Consider the following 14541-nt stretch of genomic DNA (forward strand, 5'->3'; position numbering starts at 1 on the left):
GGATAACCAACTTTCTATTTTAAGCCTACTTTTTACTATGCAAAATTTAAAATAGCCTCCACAACAAGAATAGCCAAGCTCTTGGAATTGCAAGAGACTTTGTATATTCTTCCTAAATACTACGAATAGCAATTTTGATGAAAAACTACCATCCAACAGCTTCTCTAAATGGTCATCTAAATATAGCCATTGTCTATTCCGGGTTTTTCGCTAGTCAAATATAGAAGACGAGAATGACTCTCTAGAGTGCGCATGAATTTAGCAAAACTGTTGGAAAGTAAAAAAAATATAGAAAACGTTTTTTTATGCAAATGGCTCTTCAAATGATGATTTAGATAGTGAGATTTAAAAAAGTTATTGGAGATGCTCTAAATAGGCTAAAGTTAGCTAACTAAACTTTAGCTGTCCAAACCAAACAGGCCTCGCAACTACTAAGTGCCATCATTGAGATGATGGCCATACATAAGTCGTTGCACTTGCACGGTTGCAAAAGGATTATCCAAAGCTCGTCCTTAGTAGAAAACCAACCAAACCAGGCCAATGATGCAGGCTTCCCTTGGACAGGAAGTTGAGGTTTGGACAGCTGAGGCAACATTATGACTCACGCCCCCATGCTTGGATCTTTATCAAGCATGCTCACTTCTGCCGGAACATCAGTAAAACCTCAGGCTATCATCTTTGTCTACCCTGACCACCTATCTTTTTTTTTTTTTTCAGTTTTTCATGCCCCCGTGTACGCTTCAATCTCCTTATCTCTTTCAACTACCAACCAATGCCTGTACGGCATGGTATGGCACATTGCAGATTGGCAATTGGCTTTTGCTCTTTACACACACACATACAATGACATAAAGGAGAGGGGTGCGGCAGAGGAAAAAGAGAAAAGCGAGAGGGGGGGACAGGCAAAGGCAGAGGCAGCAAAGCATCCCTCATTTCACTGAAAAGAAAGGTCACGTCTTTCGTGCAAGCTGCGCCTCGCAATGATTTGAATCCCAAGGACAGGAACCAAGAGGCGAAGAGCATGCCCATCTATCTGCCCATCCCTTCTCCTTTGCAGATCAAACAAGGAATAGAGGTTGATTTGATGGCATCCTGGATCATCACCAGCCTGATAGCAATCTCTCCCTGCCCTAAATTAACATCATATGAACATTCAGTCTCCCTTCCTTAAACACCACTCTACATGCGCCCATCTACTTCTAAACAAAAAGTCCTATCACATGACACAGGAAAGCACGGATGACGACCCTATAATAATTGCTTATATATGAAAGGGAAGCTATTAGAATCTCTATCTTTGTTTTCCTTGAAACTTTTTCAGATGCCTTTTTTTAGAAAATGGAAAATATGCAGCCTCTGCAAGACTACAACCACACATAGCCAATCCTTACAAGATTTTCAGCTCAAACACTACTAAGGACTTTTACAAGTATACATGTGTGCAAGCATTTGCATGATAGTAATCTTTCTTTTGCACTAACTGCCAAGTGAAGTGATACAAACAAGACATGGTAGTAGTAACCCATCAGCGCCCAGGCTACTGCTATTCTGCTACAGTAGACAGAAGGAGCATATGGTAGTACTCCTATTGTCCCTCACTCCCTCTTGTTCTTGTGACCGGGATTGCGTTGCTTTTAGCTGGTTCTTGATTCTCCATCCACACTGCAAGAAGACCAAAATTCCCTTGTCCACTTCCCCATCCACTTCAGGTCAGGTGAGAGCCGAGAGGCACTTCCTCCCTGTCATTATCCTCCCTCCCTCCCCACTCCTCCAGTCCCTCCTACTAAAGACACTTTGCCCCGGTTGTTTATCGCTCTACACCAGAATTCTCACTTCCCGAGCTAATTGTCCAACTGCCCATGCTTTGGAGAATTCTTTTGTTGCAAGAATCCCCAATCAACTGAAAGGTGCTGTTGTGAGTCGTGACCTGTCATAGTCTCACTCCACTGCAACACACCCACACTCCAATAAAGCTGATGTCTTTCTTGAGTGGGATCAATAATAATCTGTAAACTTTGGACTAGATTAGCCTAGGCACCTTAAGTTAACAAACACACCGTCACTGTTTTTCATAGCCTCGTTTCGTTCTTCACAGGCCCCAAGAACACAAAAGGGAGGAAGAGAGAGAGAGAGGGACGAGGAATTTTCTTGCCTCCTTTGCTGTAATTTTCTATTCCAAGCAGGCTCAGGTGGCAGGCATGTTTGTCCCCCCCTCGGCCCTCGCGGCCTCGCCCCTCCTTTTGTGCTCCTGCTTGCTTGCGGCCAGAGCACAGGCATCTTCTTTTGTGTCATTTGCATGCTATACTGACAGGTTCTCAGAGCAGAGGCATCCCGCATCCCGCATCCCTTCCAGGCTTCCACTGCCACTGGCCATTTGGTTCTGTGGGAAGAGAAAGGCTGCATGATTCTTCCTCGCCTTGGCCTCACCCTTGCTTCCATGTTTGAACACGGAGCGAGTTCCTGAACTCGTTGTCTTGCGCTGCCTTGGCAATGGGGGTGGTTCTTGCTGCTTCCTCCCTGGTCCTGGTGCTGCTCCTGCTCTTCTGCTCTTGCGGGCCTGCAAGCGGCCTCCTCTCCCCCAAGGGTGTAAACTATGAAGGTCAATATCAAGAGATATCTTGTTTATCTTGTGTTTGTGCTCTTTCATTGGTCCTTATAATCATCCTTGTCATTCTCTCAGATCAAACAACTCTCTAGTTGGCTCTTCATTTTCCCCCCTTTTGCTACATTGTTGTAGTGACAATCTCTTTTTTGTTTGCAGTTCAAGCTCTCATGATGATCAAGAACTACCTCAAGGATCCTCATGGTGTGCTGAAGAACTGGGACCAAGACTCTGTGGATCCTTGCAGCTGGACCATGGTCACTTGCTCTCCAGAGAACCTTGTCACCGGATTGTAAGCAAGTCACCTACCACTTTTTTTTGTGTGTGCTTCAGCTCAATCAATGTTTCCTCTGTATCTTATCGTTTGTCTGGCTATTTCCATTTGGCAGAGAAGCACCAAGCCAGAACCTTTCTGGCATTCTCTCCCCAAGTATAGGGAATTTGACCAACCTTGAGACAGTGTAAGATTTGCTGCCATGGTTACCTTAGCTTCTACATTTACTATGTTTCTTGCGGCAAGAAGAGATCTCATTTTTGCTCTCTATGTGTTCTTTATAGTCTTCTGCAGAACAACAACATAAACGGGTTAATCCCAGCAGAGATTGGCAAGCTAAGAAAGCTCAAAACGCTTGACCTGTCCAGCAACCACCTCTCTGGTGAAATCCCAAGCTCTGTGGGCCACCTTGAAAGCCTTCAGTATCTGTGAGTGCAATTCTGCTCCACTGTACTAGCTTTGAACAGTTGGACTTCTGTTCCACCGTACTTGTCTTGAATGCTATTCTGGATGTTTTCTATTCATGTCCTGTTGTTCCTCAGGAGACACGAAGTCTCTATTCTTACTTTTAATTACTCCAACATTGTGCTCTTACTAGGAGGCTTAACAACAACACATTGTCTGGTGCCTTCCCTCCATCATCAGCTAATTTATCACACCTTATTTTCCTGTGAGTACTCATTGCTTGTTTTGCTGTTCCGTGATACGTGTCCTGTGTTGGCTATGTGGTGATCATTGATCACTGTTAACTTGCATTCTTTCAGGGATCTGTCCTACAATAATTTCAGTGGTCCAATCCCAGGGTCCCTGACAAGGACTTTCAAGTAAGGCTATAGCCTTCTGTTATTTATCTTGACCAAAATTTCCACTTCCACTGAAACATATTTACCTTCAAATTTTGAGTTACCAGGAATAAAAATATTCACACGATTCTCTTGCAGCATTGTAGGGAATCCACTGATCTGTGCAGCAACCATGGAACAAGATTGTTATGGGTCTTTACCTATGCCAATGTCATACGGCCTGAATAACACACAGGGTATGCAGAGTCAATCAGTTCATGATGCTAGCAATTGCATTAAGGACACTTGTTCTCAGTTATCTTATAGATTCAAGTATAATTTTGTAGATAGCAAACTGATCTAATGACAACTTTTATCTAAAGGAACTCTGATGCCTGCGAAAGCTAAGAGCCATAAAGTTGCAATTGCATTTGGTGCTACAACTGGCTGCATCAGCCTCGTTTTCCTTGCCATTGGTTTGCTATTCTGGTGGAGGTGTAGGCGAAACCGGAAGACTCTTTACAATGTTGATGGTAAGTAAAATGCTTAAGTTACTAATCAATTCATGAACTCAGTACCTTGATCGTGAATCTTGATGGTATCAGTGTTTGATCTTCATCTTACTGTATTGGCTACTGCAGACCAGCACATAGAGAATGTCAACCTCGGAAATATGAAGCGGTTTCAATTCAGAGAGCTCCAGGCTGCAACAGAAAACTTCAGCAGCAAGAACATATTAGGAAAAGGCGGGTTTGGTATCGTTTACCGGGGGCAGCTCCCAGATGGGAGTCTTGTAGCCGTCAAGAGGCTCAAAGATGGTAATGCTGCAGGCGGGGAAGCACAGTTTCAGACTGAAGTCGAGATGATCAGCTTGGCAGTGCACAGGAACCTCCTGAGACTCTATGGATTCTGCATGACCGCCAGTGAGAGGCTACTAGTCTATCCATACATGTCGAATGGGAGTGTCGCATTGCGCCTGAAAGGTAAGCAGTTTTTCAAGTTACTAGTCACCAGTGTCATGCGCCTTTCTTTGTTGAAATTTTCTCAAGTAAATGTATATGGAATTAAACATGACTGCTTGATTTTTTTTTTCCAAACAATGTGACTGCCTGATATAATTGAAGATAGAACCTACCCAAGCTGAGAAGCAGAACAAAAGATTTGGAATTTGATTTTTTTCGTTCTGTTTCCATTTCATCTCCTTTGGGCAGAATATTAGAACAAAGAATATGATTCCCTTGTAACCAAAACATTAACTTTTTTTCACCAACTCAAACTACAGGGAAGCCACCACTGGACTGGATCACCAGAAAGAGGATAGCACTTGGGGCAGCACGAGGTCTACTGTACCTACACGAGCAGTGTGATCCCAAGATCATCCACAGAGACGTTAAGGCAGCAAACATACTGCTAGATGACTGTTGCGAAGCAATTGTCGGGGACTTTGGGCTTGCAAAGCTCCTAGACCACCGTGAATCACATGTCACCACAGCTGTGCGGGGAACTGTCGGTCACATCGCTCCTGAGTACCTCTCCACTGGCCAGTCATCTGAGAAAACAGATGTCTTTGGTTTTGGAATCCTGCTGCTGGAGCTGATCACTGGTCAGACTGCACTAGAGTTTGGGAAGTCATCAAATCAGAAGGGAGCCATGTTAGACTGGGTAAGTTAATGCAATACCAGTTTAATATGGTCTACATAACTAGTGCTTTTATTCTTTGACCTGCCAATCCCCCATTCTAGCTTCCGACCCTTGGGAGGAAGTCCAATTATATAGACAAGCTAATTAGAGGTTTACTAGCTAGTTTACTAGCAAGTAAACTAATGATAAGTACCCTCCCAAAGGGAGGAATTCCCCTTAGTAGAGAAGGCATGGCATATGATCATACCTGGGCTAACGGACATTGATGCTGTTCAGGTGAAGAAGATGCACCAAGAGAAGCAGCTGGACATACTTGTCGACAAGGGCCTGGGAAGCAAATATGACCGTATTGAGCTGGAGGAGATGGTGCAAGTGGCACTGCTATGTACTCAGTTCCTCCCTGGTCACAGGCCCAAGATGTCAGAGGTGGTCAGGATGCTGGAAGGCGATGGGCTTGCAGAGCGGTGGGAGGCGTCACAACACACTGAGTCACACAAATTCAAGGTGCCCGAGTTCTCCTTCAGCCGCTGCCACTCTGACCTGACAGATGACTCGTCGCTGCTGGTGCAAGCAGTGGAGCTTTCTGGGCCGAGATGATACCATGGGAGACGGTCTGAGGCAAGAAGTATCCAGCAGTTGTTTCCCAGTAGAATATGTAAATAATACAAAGTGAAGCAACTGATGCTGCATCCTGTCAGAAATCGAAGCAGATCTCAATCAGCTGAACTGTACAAAGATTAAAAGAAGAGCACAACCTAGTCTAGGCATGGTACATTACTACATCTACAGGTTAAGTAACTGTTGGTAGAATAAGGCCATAGAGCAATATTTCCAATTTCTAATGTAAGATTTTTTTGTATTTTTTCCTTTATATTCTATTACTCTAGATATAATTTGTAAAAAGCAAAAAAAAAAAAACATTGGAATGCAGAGGCTTGGAAGTGTCGTTGTCTGTGCATTGGTCAACTGTCCCAGATTGTTGTTGAAACTCAACTTCTGTCCTACATCCATACAAATACAAAATCTTCACCAGAAAATAGCAAATATTTTGTGTGGATATCTGACTCCATGTAACAGAACATTGTATGATGGCAAAGACAAGGATCAAATATGGAAGGCTACAGTTTCAAACCGAAAAAAGTTACAGCAGGCTAAAAATCTGCATGCCCATGTTAGGAATTTTTTGAAAGTAAAATGGCAGGAGCTCTGCCTCTCAATTAAGATTGGAAAGAGTTTATGTACAGCTGTTTTGCAGCCACCCCCTCCCCAACCTTGATCTGGGGGAACGAAAAACAAAATACAAATGCACTTAAAATGATTATACGCTCCAAGTTTGGGCCCTCCTCCACTGTAGGATATCTTCTTTTGTTCTTGAAGCCACCTTCAGCGCCGTCTCATGCGAGTTGGAGAAAATTCTCCTATTCCTTTCTTTCCAGACGTTCCAGATGGTGTAGATGACTAGACCATTGAAGCGTCTCCTGTCATTCTTGGCTATCCTAGATTGTGCTTCCTCCCACTATGTGAGAAGATGGGCTGGGTCAGTTGCCGCCTTGCCGGTAGTACTTGGCCGGCATCAAAGTTCTCCCACTGAAGGATCTGCTCCCACACTAGTCTGGTGAACGGGCATAGCAGGGCGAGGTGAAGGCATGTTTCCAGGGGTCCATTGCACAAGGTGCCATGCTCTTGGTGAGGCCAACCCTTCTTCTGTAGATTATCTGCCGTGAGAGCTTTCTCCCGTGCCATGATCCATGCAAATACCTTGCATTTGTTCTCTGTGTGCGCTCTCCATATAAGGTCTCCTCTGAAAGCTCTATAGGACCCAGAAAATTGGATCCTATACGCTGATCTGGTGGAATAAGCACCACTTGCTGTCCATCTCCAGATGATGGTGTCAGGAGTGCCCGGCATTAGGTGAACCAGTTGTATCCTGATCCATAGCGAGATGAATTCTTCCACCTGCTGGTAGGTGGAGATTCGCCCCCTCAGTGCAGCGATCCAGGCATTGTTCCGGAGCTCAAAGTGCACAGTCCTGTTCTTGAACCTGATGACCTCGAAAAGGCTGGGTGCTAGGAATTTTGGGGCCTCGCCATCAAGCCAGCTATCGTGCTAGAATCCTGCCTTTCGGCCATCCCCAACGGTAACTCTAGTAGATGCATTGAACAGAGCCCGATCAAGATCGTTGCAGGGGACCTTCATTCCCACCCACAGCTTGGAAGTGTCCACCCATTCTTGCCATAGCCACCTCAGTCGCAGTGCCCTGCTGAATTTATCGAGGTCCGGAACCCTGAGCCCCCCGAGGTCCTTTGGTCTAGTTACTGTTGGCCAGTTGACGAGACAATGTCCCCCGTTGGCGTTCTCCTCTCCTTTCCAAAAGAAGGATCTTATGATCTTGTCGATGCTTTTGCGAGCCCAAACTGGTAACGGGAATACCGTTAGGTGGCAGGTAGGCATAGCCCAGAGGACGGACTGGACTAAAGCAAGACGTCCAGCTCTGTTAAGCCACTTCCCTTTCCATCCGGGAAGTCTCTGTCCAATCCATTCGATGAGTGGCTGTATGTGGACCTTCCGCAGCGCACGCGTGTGGAGCTGAAGTCTGAGGTAGCGACAAGGGAAGGTGCCTCTAATCCCTGTTAGAGTAAATAGGAATAGTACCACATTGTGTATCCATATAAGGTGTTAGTCCTATGTACCCTATATAATCAGCCCATGAGGCCCAATGCAATATATCAAATATTCCACTTATCAGCTTTTTCTCCAGTCTTACCGTTTGTAGCGCTCCCGCTGTGACTGCGGGGGGATGTTAGAGTAAATAGGAATAGTACCACATTGTGTATCCACATAAGGTGTTAGTCCTATGTACCCTATATAATCAGGCTATGAGGCCCAATGCAATATATCAAATATTCCACAAATTATATTCTCCTTCAATCCCGATGAAGGATCCAAGGACATGACCAAGGTCTATGTCTTCACATCTGATCGGATGGACAGAGCTCTTGTCCATATTAATGTGGAGTCCGGAGATATTTCCAAAAGCTTGGAGAACCACTTGGATTGCAGTAATGTCATCCTTTGTAGGGTTTAAGAAGATGGCCGCATCGTCCGCATATAGGGAGGCTCTCCATCTGGCAATGGTCGAGGGTAGCGGGGATATAGCGCCATTCTGGGTTGCTAGCTCAAGCATACGCTGCAAGGGGTCCATGGCGAGGATAAAGAGCATCGGCGAAAGAGGATCGCATTGGCGAACTCCCCTGGCGTGGTGGAAGCTTGGACCCTGCAGGCCATTGATGAGCACCCTCGAGGTGGCTGTGCGAAACAGCATGGATACCAATTTGCACCATCTTGTGCCGAAGCCAAGAGCACGCAGGACATCAAGTAGGTAGCTCCAGTTGACTGTGTCAAAAGCCTTGTGGATGTCAAGCTTCATGAAGAGCGCCGACGTCTTTTCTCGGTGCATTTTCTTGACTGTGGCCTGAACGCACAAGAAATTGTCATGTATACTCCTTTTCTTGATGAACGCACTCTGGCAATTCGAAACCAAGGAGTTGAGGTGGGGAGCTAATCTGTTGGCAAGGAGCTTTGCAAAAATGCCCATGTTAGGAATCATCACGAACATTCTGTTAAAATGGTGCCCAAGTCTAAATATCAAAATTTGATTCTGTAAGTTAGGACGGTCCAGCCTACGGCTGTTAGACCTCCTAAGGCGCTCGTCAGCAGCGCGTCATTTGTGTTAAATTCTTCTACCTTAATTAAAATGATGCCAAAATCTTTTGCGTATTTAAGGAAAAAAGCATTCTGTTAAAAGAAGGAACCGACAGGAGCAGGAATTAAACACCAAGTCTAAAACAAAAGGAAAAGAACTCAAGTGTAGCAAAGATCTATGTGGTGATTGTCAGAGGGAGATAATTGGTGCAATAGTTGATTTGTATTGTTGAACCCCATGGGCAAACTATCTATGAGTATATTGCTTGGAGGCAAGAAGCACCATTAGAGATAAGGCAAGCCAGGATTACATGATCATAATCTACCATATTTAGAGATATCTTAATACTAACATCCCTAGTCACAACAGGAGTGGCGCAGAAAATGAGAGTGGAGAAGAAGTTGAAGGTTGTAAGCTGACATCCCCCTTGTAGTCAAATGGTTGATGTGTCGCAGATGTTGTGGCCAGAGTGCTAAAGCAAGGCGGTAGCCCTTTGTGCCGACATCGAGGTAGCCGAGCATGGGGCAAGGAGGCATGATCGAAGATGTCGTGTTAGAGATAGTCATGGTTAGCATAGTAGGCAAGGTAGCGGGTGCAAGAGGCACCGTAGTGATGATGGAGATGTGCCAAGGTAGTCATCGTGGAAGACGGCGATGTCGAGGCAGACGCAGTTAGGGCCATCGAGGACATAGATGAAAGGGTTTTTTTGGATTTGTACCATTACAAATTTGCAAGTTTGGAAATACACCATTACAATTTGTCTATTTAGAAAACTACCATTATAATTTCAGCCCTTCCATAACTATGCCATTTTCTACACTTCTCACGTATATAGATCCATTGTCAGACACATAAAGAGATGAGTACGACGTCAAGTCCCCGCTTCCTCTCCGTTAGAAGAAGCCCGCCCACGGCGAACTGCGTGCGAGCGGAGCAGCGGCCTGTGGCATCTTTCCTGGCGGCGTCCCCATCCCCTTGTCAGCCCCATGGCCAGAGCCCACCATTGTCGTGGCCATGGACTCCCTCTTCGGGACTGAGCTCACCTGCGCCATGACCGGAGCCGAGCTTGCCTGGCGGCATCCCCATCCCTGTCCTCGCGCCATGGTTGTAGCTGAGCTCACCCAGCGACGTCCCCGTCTCCTCGCCCGTGCCATGGTCGGAGCCGAGCGCTCCCAAGGACGCCGACACCACTAGTGTGGAAGCCCTGCCGCACCTTCCACACGCCCGAGCCCAACGCCGCCATCTAGATCAAAGCAGGTATGCTGAATTGGAACGCCCCTGTTCGTTCATGTTGATGTTGTTCCTACCACGAGAACAGTTCGCCATTTCGATGAGATTATTGATTCGTCTTCACACATTTGTTAACTTCGGCGGGAGGGCTGGACCTCAACTACAACTTCCTAGAGCCCCCTTCCTGCAACATCGTAGTCCTACACCTTCCTGAAATGTCGAAGTCCTTAAACATCTTCATGCTAGCTCGTTCGTGAAACAAGTACACCGGCGCGGCCGGTCCCGTTCGTGGACGCTCTCAGACACGCGCGGAGGAGCCGGACAGGCTGGTGTCCGTGACGCGTGCTGTGCCAAGGCCCCGGTTGTTGGCCTCTGTGTAGATGTGGTGATGTCGACGCGGCCGCAACTATTGTCGTTGGCCCTGGCATTCGCCGGCCCCATCAATCTTGAGCTCGCCTGGTCGCGGCGGCTGCAGGTGTATGCCATGGACAACGCGCGAGCCGTGGAAACTAGAAACACGAGGAGGGGAAGGTTGAGATGGAGATGGCGTTTGGGCCCTGTACCACGGTGTCGACCTCCTCGCCATAGCCAGGCGAAGAAGACGTCCTCTGTCGTGAGCTCCTACTCCCCCGACGGCAGAGACGCGGTCATCGCTCGCGTACACGTTGCCCGTGATACGGCGGAGCGGGACCCAACGACATCCCAAGCGGTGGCTCGATGGCGGTAGCGAGTTCGTGCCGGTGGACACGGCGAGGTAGGAGCGAGTGCTGCCGCTCCGCTCGCACGCAACATGCGGATCCTTAACGTCCATACGTTTCCATGTATAAGTACGCTCCTGATAGTGGGTTCGTGTATACGGAAGGTACAGAATGCCATAGACTATGGATATATGAAATTATAATGGCAGCTCTCAAAATAGATGAATTTTAATGGCGTATCTCCAAACTCGAAAAAATGCAATGACGTGAATCTAAAATCCCTAGATGAAAACAGTGATGCACTTAGGCCGTCATGGACGAAGCATGCATCGGGTTTGCCAGGCTCAGGAACAATTCGTGGATGAAGGGACACGCCGGTGTTACCAATACTAGATGTTCTAGGTAGAGGGCCCCAACCATGCGTTAGCGTGTAAGGGTCTAGTAGAGAGGGCCTCGACGATGGTTGTGATGGGTTAGGAGGTGCTAATTGTAGAGAATTAGGAACACCTCACACTCATTATGGGAGTGGGTGGGTGAGGGTGGATCTCATGTATATAGTCAAGATACAACTTGGAGTACAAATTACATGATATACATGTATTGGACTATAAATATCTCTAATACTCGCTCGCAGTCACCATGGTAGGAAACTGGACATAGAGACCGGACCTAAAGTCATTGCCCCTTAGTCATGATGTCCGCGAACTGATGTGCGGAGGAGACATAGAGGACATGTACCTGCCCCACGGCAATGTGAACGAAGTGAATGTCAATCTCAATGTGCTTCGTGCGACAATGATGAAACGGATTGGCTGTCATGTAGACTGCACTAAGATTGTCGCAATAGACAACAGTCGCCAAAGGAATCGAGACATGAAGCTCCTGAAGCAACTAATGTAGCCAGCAACACTCAACAACTGTCGCAATAGCCTGATACTCTGCCTCTGCACTAGAACCGGACACGCACTAGAATAGAACACTGAAGTCTGCCGCTTTGAAGACAAGGAGGCCAAGTTGTCGCCGAGGAAGATGCAATAGCCGGAGGTAGAACGCCGGGAGTCTAGGCAGGAGTCAGAGTAGGCAGTGATGAAGGGCCGACCACTAGTACCGAAGTGAAGACCGGCGTCGAGGGTGCCCCTAACATAGTGCAAAATGCGCTTGATCAAAGTAAGTTGTGTCTCTCGCGGGTCATGCATGAAGAGGCACACATTGAATAGCATAGGCGAGGCCTAGGCAAGTTAGTGAGGTATTGTAGGGGCGTCTGAGGGCTGGCGGCATGGGAGGGTAAGAGGTAAAGTGCGTGTGGGCAACGTGAGGTGGGGTGGTCGTGCGGTCGTGGAGTCGGCCTCACACTCACTATGAGGGGTGTGGATTCATGTATAATCAAGATACAACTTGGAGTACAAGTTACATGATATACATGTACCAGAGTAACATATCTGCTTTTCATATCTTCTTCAGTTGCCCTTTCAGTCAGGCGGTCAGGCCTGCTGGCATCACTTGAATATGCACTGGAACTGGAACTTCCAAAGCAATTTCTTCCAAATGATGATGCATTCAAAACAGCAATACCAGAATCCCTTCTTCATGGAGATCTTCATTATTGCTACCTGGCACATATGGAAGCAGCGAAACAACTTTATTTTTGACAGAGGACGACCTTCTTTCTCCTCCTGGAAATGCTCCTTCTTAGACGAGGCTAGACTGCAAGCTCTTAGGATATCCGAGGACAAACGCTCTTCTTTCCTCCTTTGTTTACATCCCTTTTCTTAGTTTTCTGGTTGCCAAGAGGCTCTCTCATCCTCTTGGGTGGCTTTTGTTCTGCATGTTCTCTTGTATAGTTCTTACCCTTTTTTCTTTATAAAATCTCACAGTGGGGGTTTCCCCTGCTGTATTTTATGCTAAAAAACATATCTCTAATACTTATGCAGCCCACGATAGTCGGAGTAATATGCGTGGCGTGCTAGACGAAGAAGCAGTGCGAGAGAAGACGCTCCCACACAAATGTGAGAAGTCTGGGCCAACATGCTTGCCAGTTTGGACGCAAGGTACGTTGGCCCCGAACACGAGAAGTCTGGGCCAACACGCTTGCCAGTTTGGACACAAGGTACGGCGGTGATAGCGCTCGGTGTTGGCGACGAAGAACTCGAATAGCTTGACAAAGAACAAGTGTAGACAAGTGGCAACGAAGAATTTGAGTGTGTGCGTGAACTTCCTACCTCCTCCATTGCCAACACATACTGCGAGGAAAGTAGGTAAGGGCCTCAAGGGGTAGATTATCAAGCACATATATATCAAACCTTATTGAATGCACTATAATTCCTAGTCATGACTCGTTATTGTTTGCTTGATATGAAGTATCTGGTATCTTCCGTAGATTGTTTGAGTTTGTCCTAAAAATTCAAATGAAAAGGCTCACTAATCATTCTCTAATAAATATTTGAGGCAAAAAGCAAAGTATCCACATCGCCCATTCTATCTCAGTTGTGTTAGCTATCCAACAGCATACATTTTACAATAACCCAAAATGAAACCATCAAAGGTAAATCCTAAAAGAAAAGTTTGGGCACAAACTCTTAACAAAATGATTTCAAGACCAGCAGTACTACCACGAAGGCTGACATTTGATTAGCATAACCTCTGGTTACATATCGGTTTTGTCAGTTGCAATAACATATGCCACTAGTAATAGGAAAAAGAGATCGGTAGAGATTTAACAGACCAATATATTTGAGTAACTACAACAAATATGCATAGAGTATCAGTAAATTTACTTGTACACATCACTTTAGATATTTGCAGACCACCACAGTGCCGGAGAAACTATCTAGCGACATGGCAGGATGCTTTAGAACTTTTCCCATGTATGTCAAGTTCCTACCTCACATGAGGTTCCAAAAGCGGAATGGCTAAAGGAAATGCCAACAGCTGGCACAAAAGAAAAAATCAAACTAGAATCCAAGACACCCACCCTTCCTTTCTCTTTTGCAAAAGATATTTATAAAGAGAGCAAGGGGCATCTGCACCCTTTACTTCCTTTTTTTGGTTATAAACTCTTCGACCTTTGGTTTCCAAAGTCTTAACACCTTAACAGTGAGAGTCTTCAAACTGGTTTCCAAAGTTCTTTGGCACTTATTCAATCAGACGATCCTGACTTGCCTGAAAAAAGTGCTCTGTTTTATTCTCTATTCTACAAACTGGAGTAAATCTTATCTGAAAATGACACTGCATTTGAAGATTGGCATCAAGGCAAGCAGTGCACTAGTAGCATCCACAGACTATAAGCTAGGGCCTAGGGGCACAGCTCTGCTCAGCCCCATGAATGGCACTACATGTTACTCTCTGGATTCCAGTGCCACCCTACTATTAGACTACTGACTACACACTGAGGTACTGGACTTCAAACAGTGGTAACTGGCACTCGCCACCACCTCCAAATTAAGTTCAAAGACCATAAGAAAGTAAGAAACTATGCGATACCAGAAGAATGGGAGAAGATACGTAAGCTACGAAATTAGCTAATACCTCTATACTTTAGAAGTACAAGTCGCAAGGTTCTATGTTCATGAATTGTAATTTCAGTACTAACCTTTTCAAGCAGGAAGCTTTGG

At 46.0% G+C, this 14541-nt stretch overlaps 1 protein-coding gene across 2 annotated transcripts; it reads left to right on the forward strand.

Annotated features, from left to right (window-relative positions):
• Positions 1602-6257, forward strand: LOC8077700 (protein NSP-INTERACTING KINASE 1). Of its 2 annotated transcripts, XM_021459111.1 has the most exons (12): positions 1602-2196; positions 2312-2599; positions 2762-2894; positions 2992-3063; positions 3161-3304; positions 3475-3546; positions 3641-3700; positions 3818-3915; positions 4042-4191; positions 4300-4641; positions 4941-5320; positions 5576-6257. In XM_021459111.1, the coding sequence occupies exons 2-12, from the start codon at positions 2491-2493 to the stop codon at positions 5894-5896; spliced, it is 1881 nt and encodes a 626-aa protein (XP_021314786.1). In that variant the 5' UTR covers positions 1602-2196; positions 2312-2490; the 3' UTR covers positions 5897-6257. The 2 variants fall into 2 exon arrangements, with proteins under 2 accessions (XP_021314786.1, XP_002452616.1); XM_002452571.2 differs by having other exon boundaries at positions 1602-2599.

Source organism: Sorghum bicolor, chromosome 4, assembly GCF_000003195.3.
Source record: "Sorghum bicolor cultivar BTx623 chromosome 4, Sorghum_bicolor_NCBIv3, whole genome shotgun sequence".
NCBI classification, from domain to species: domain Eukaryota; kingdom Viridiplantae; phylum Streptophyta; class Magnoliopsida; order Poales; family Poaceae; genus Sorghum; species Sorghum bicolor.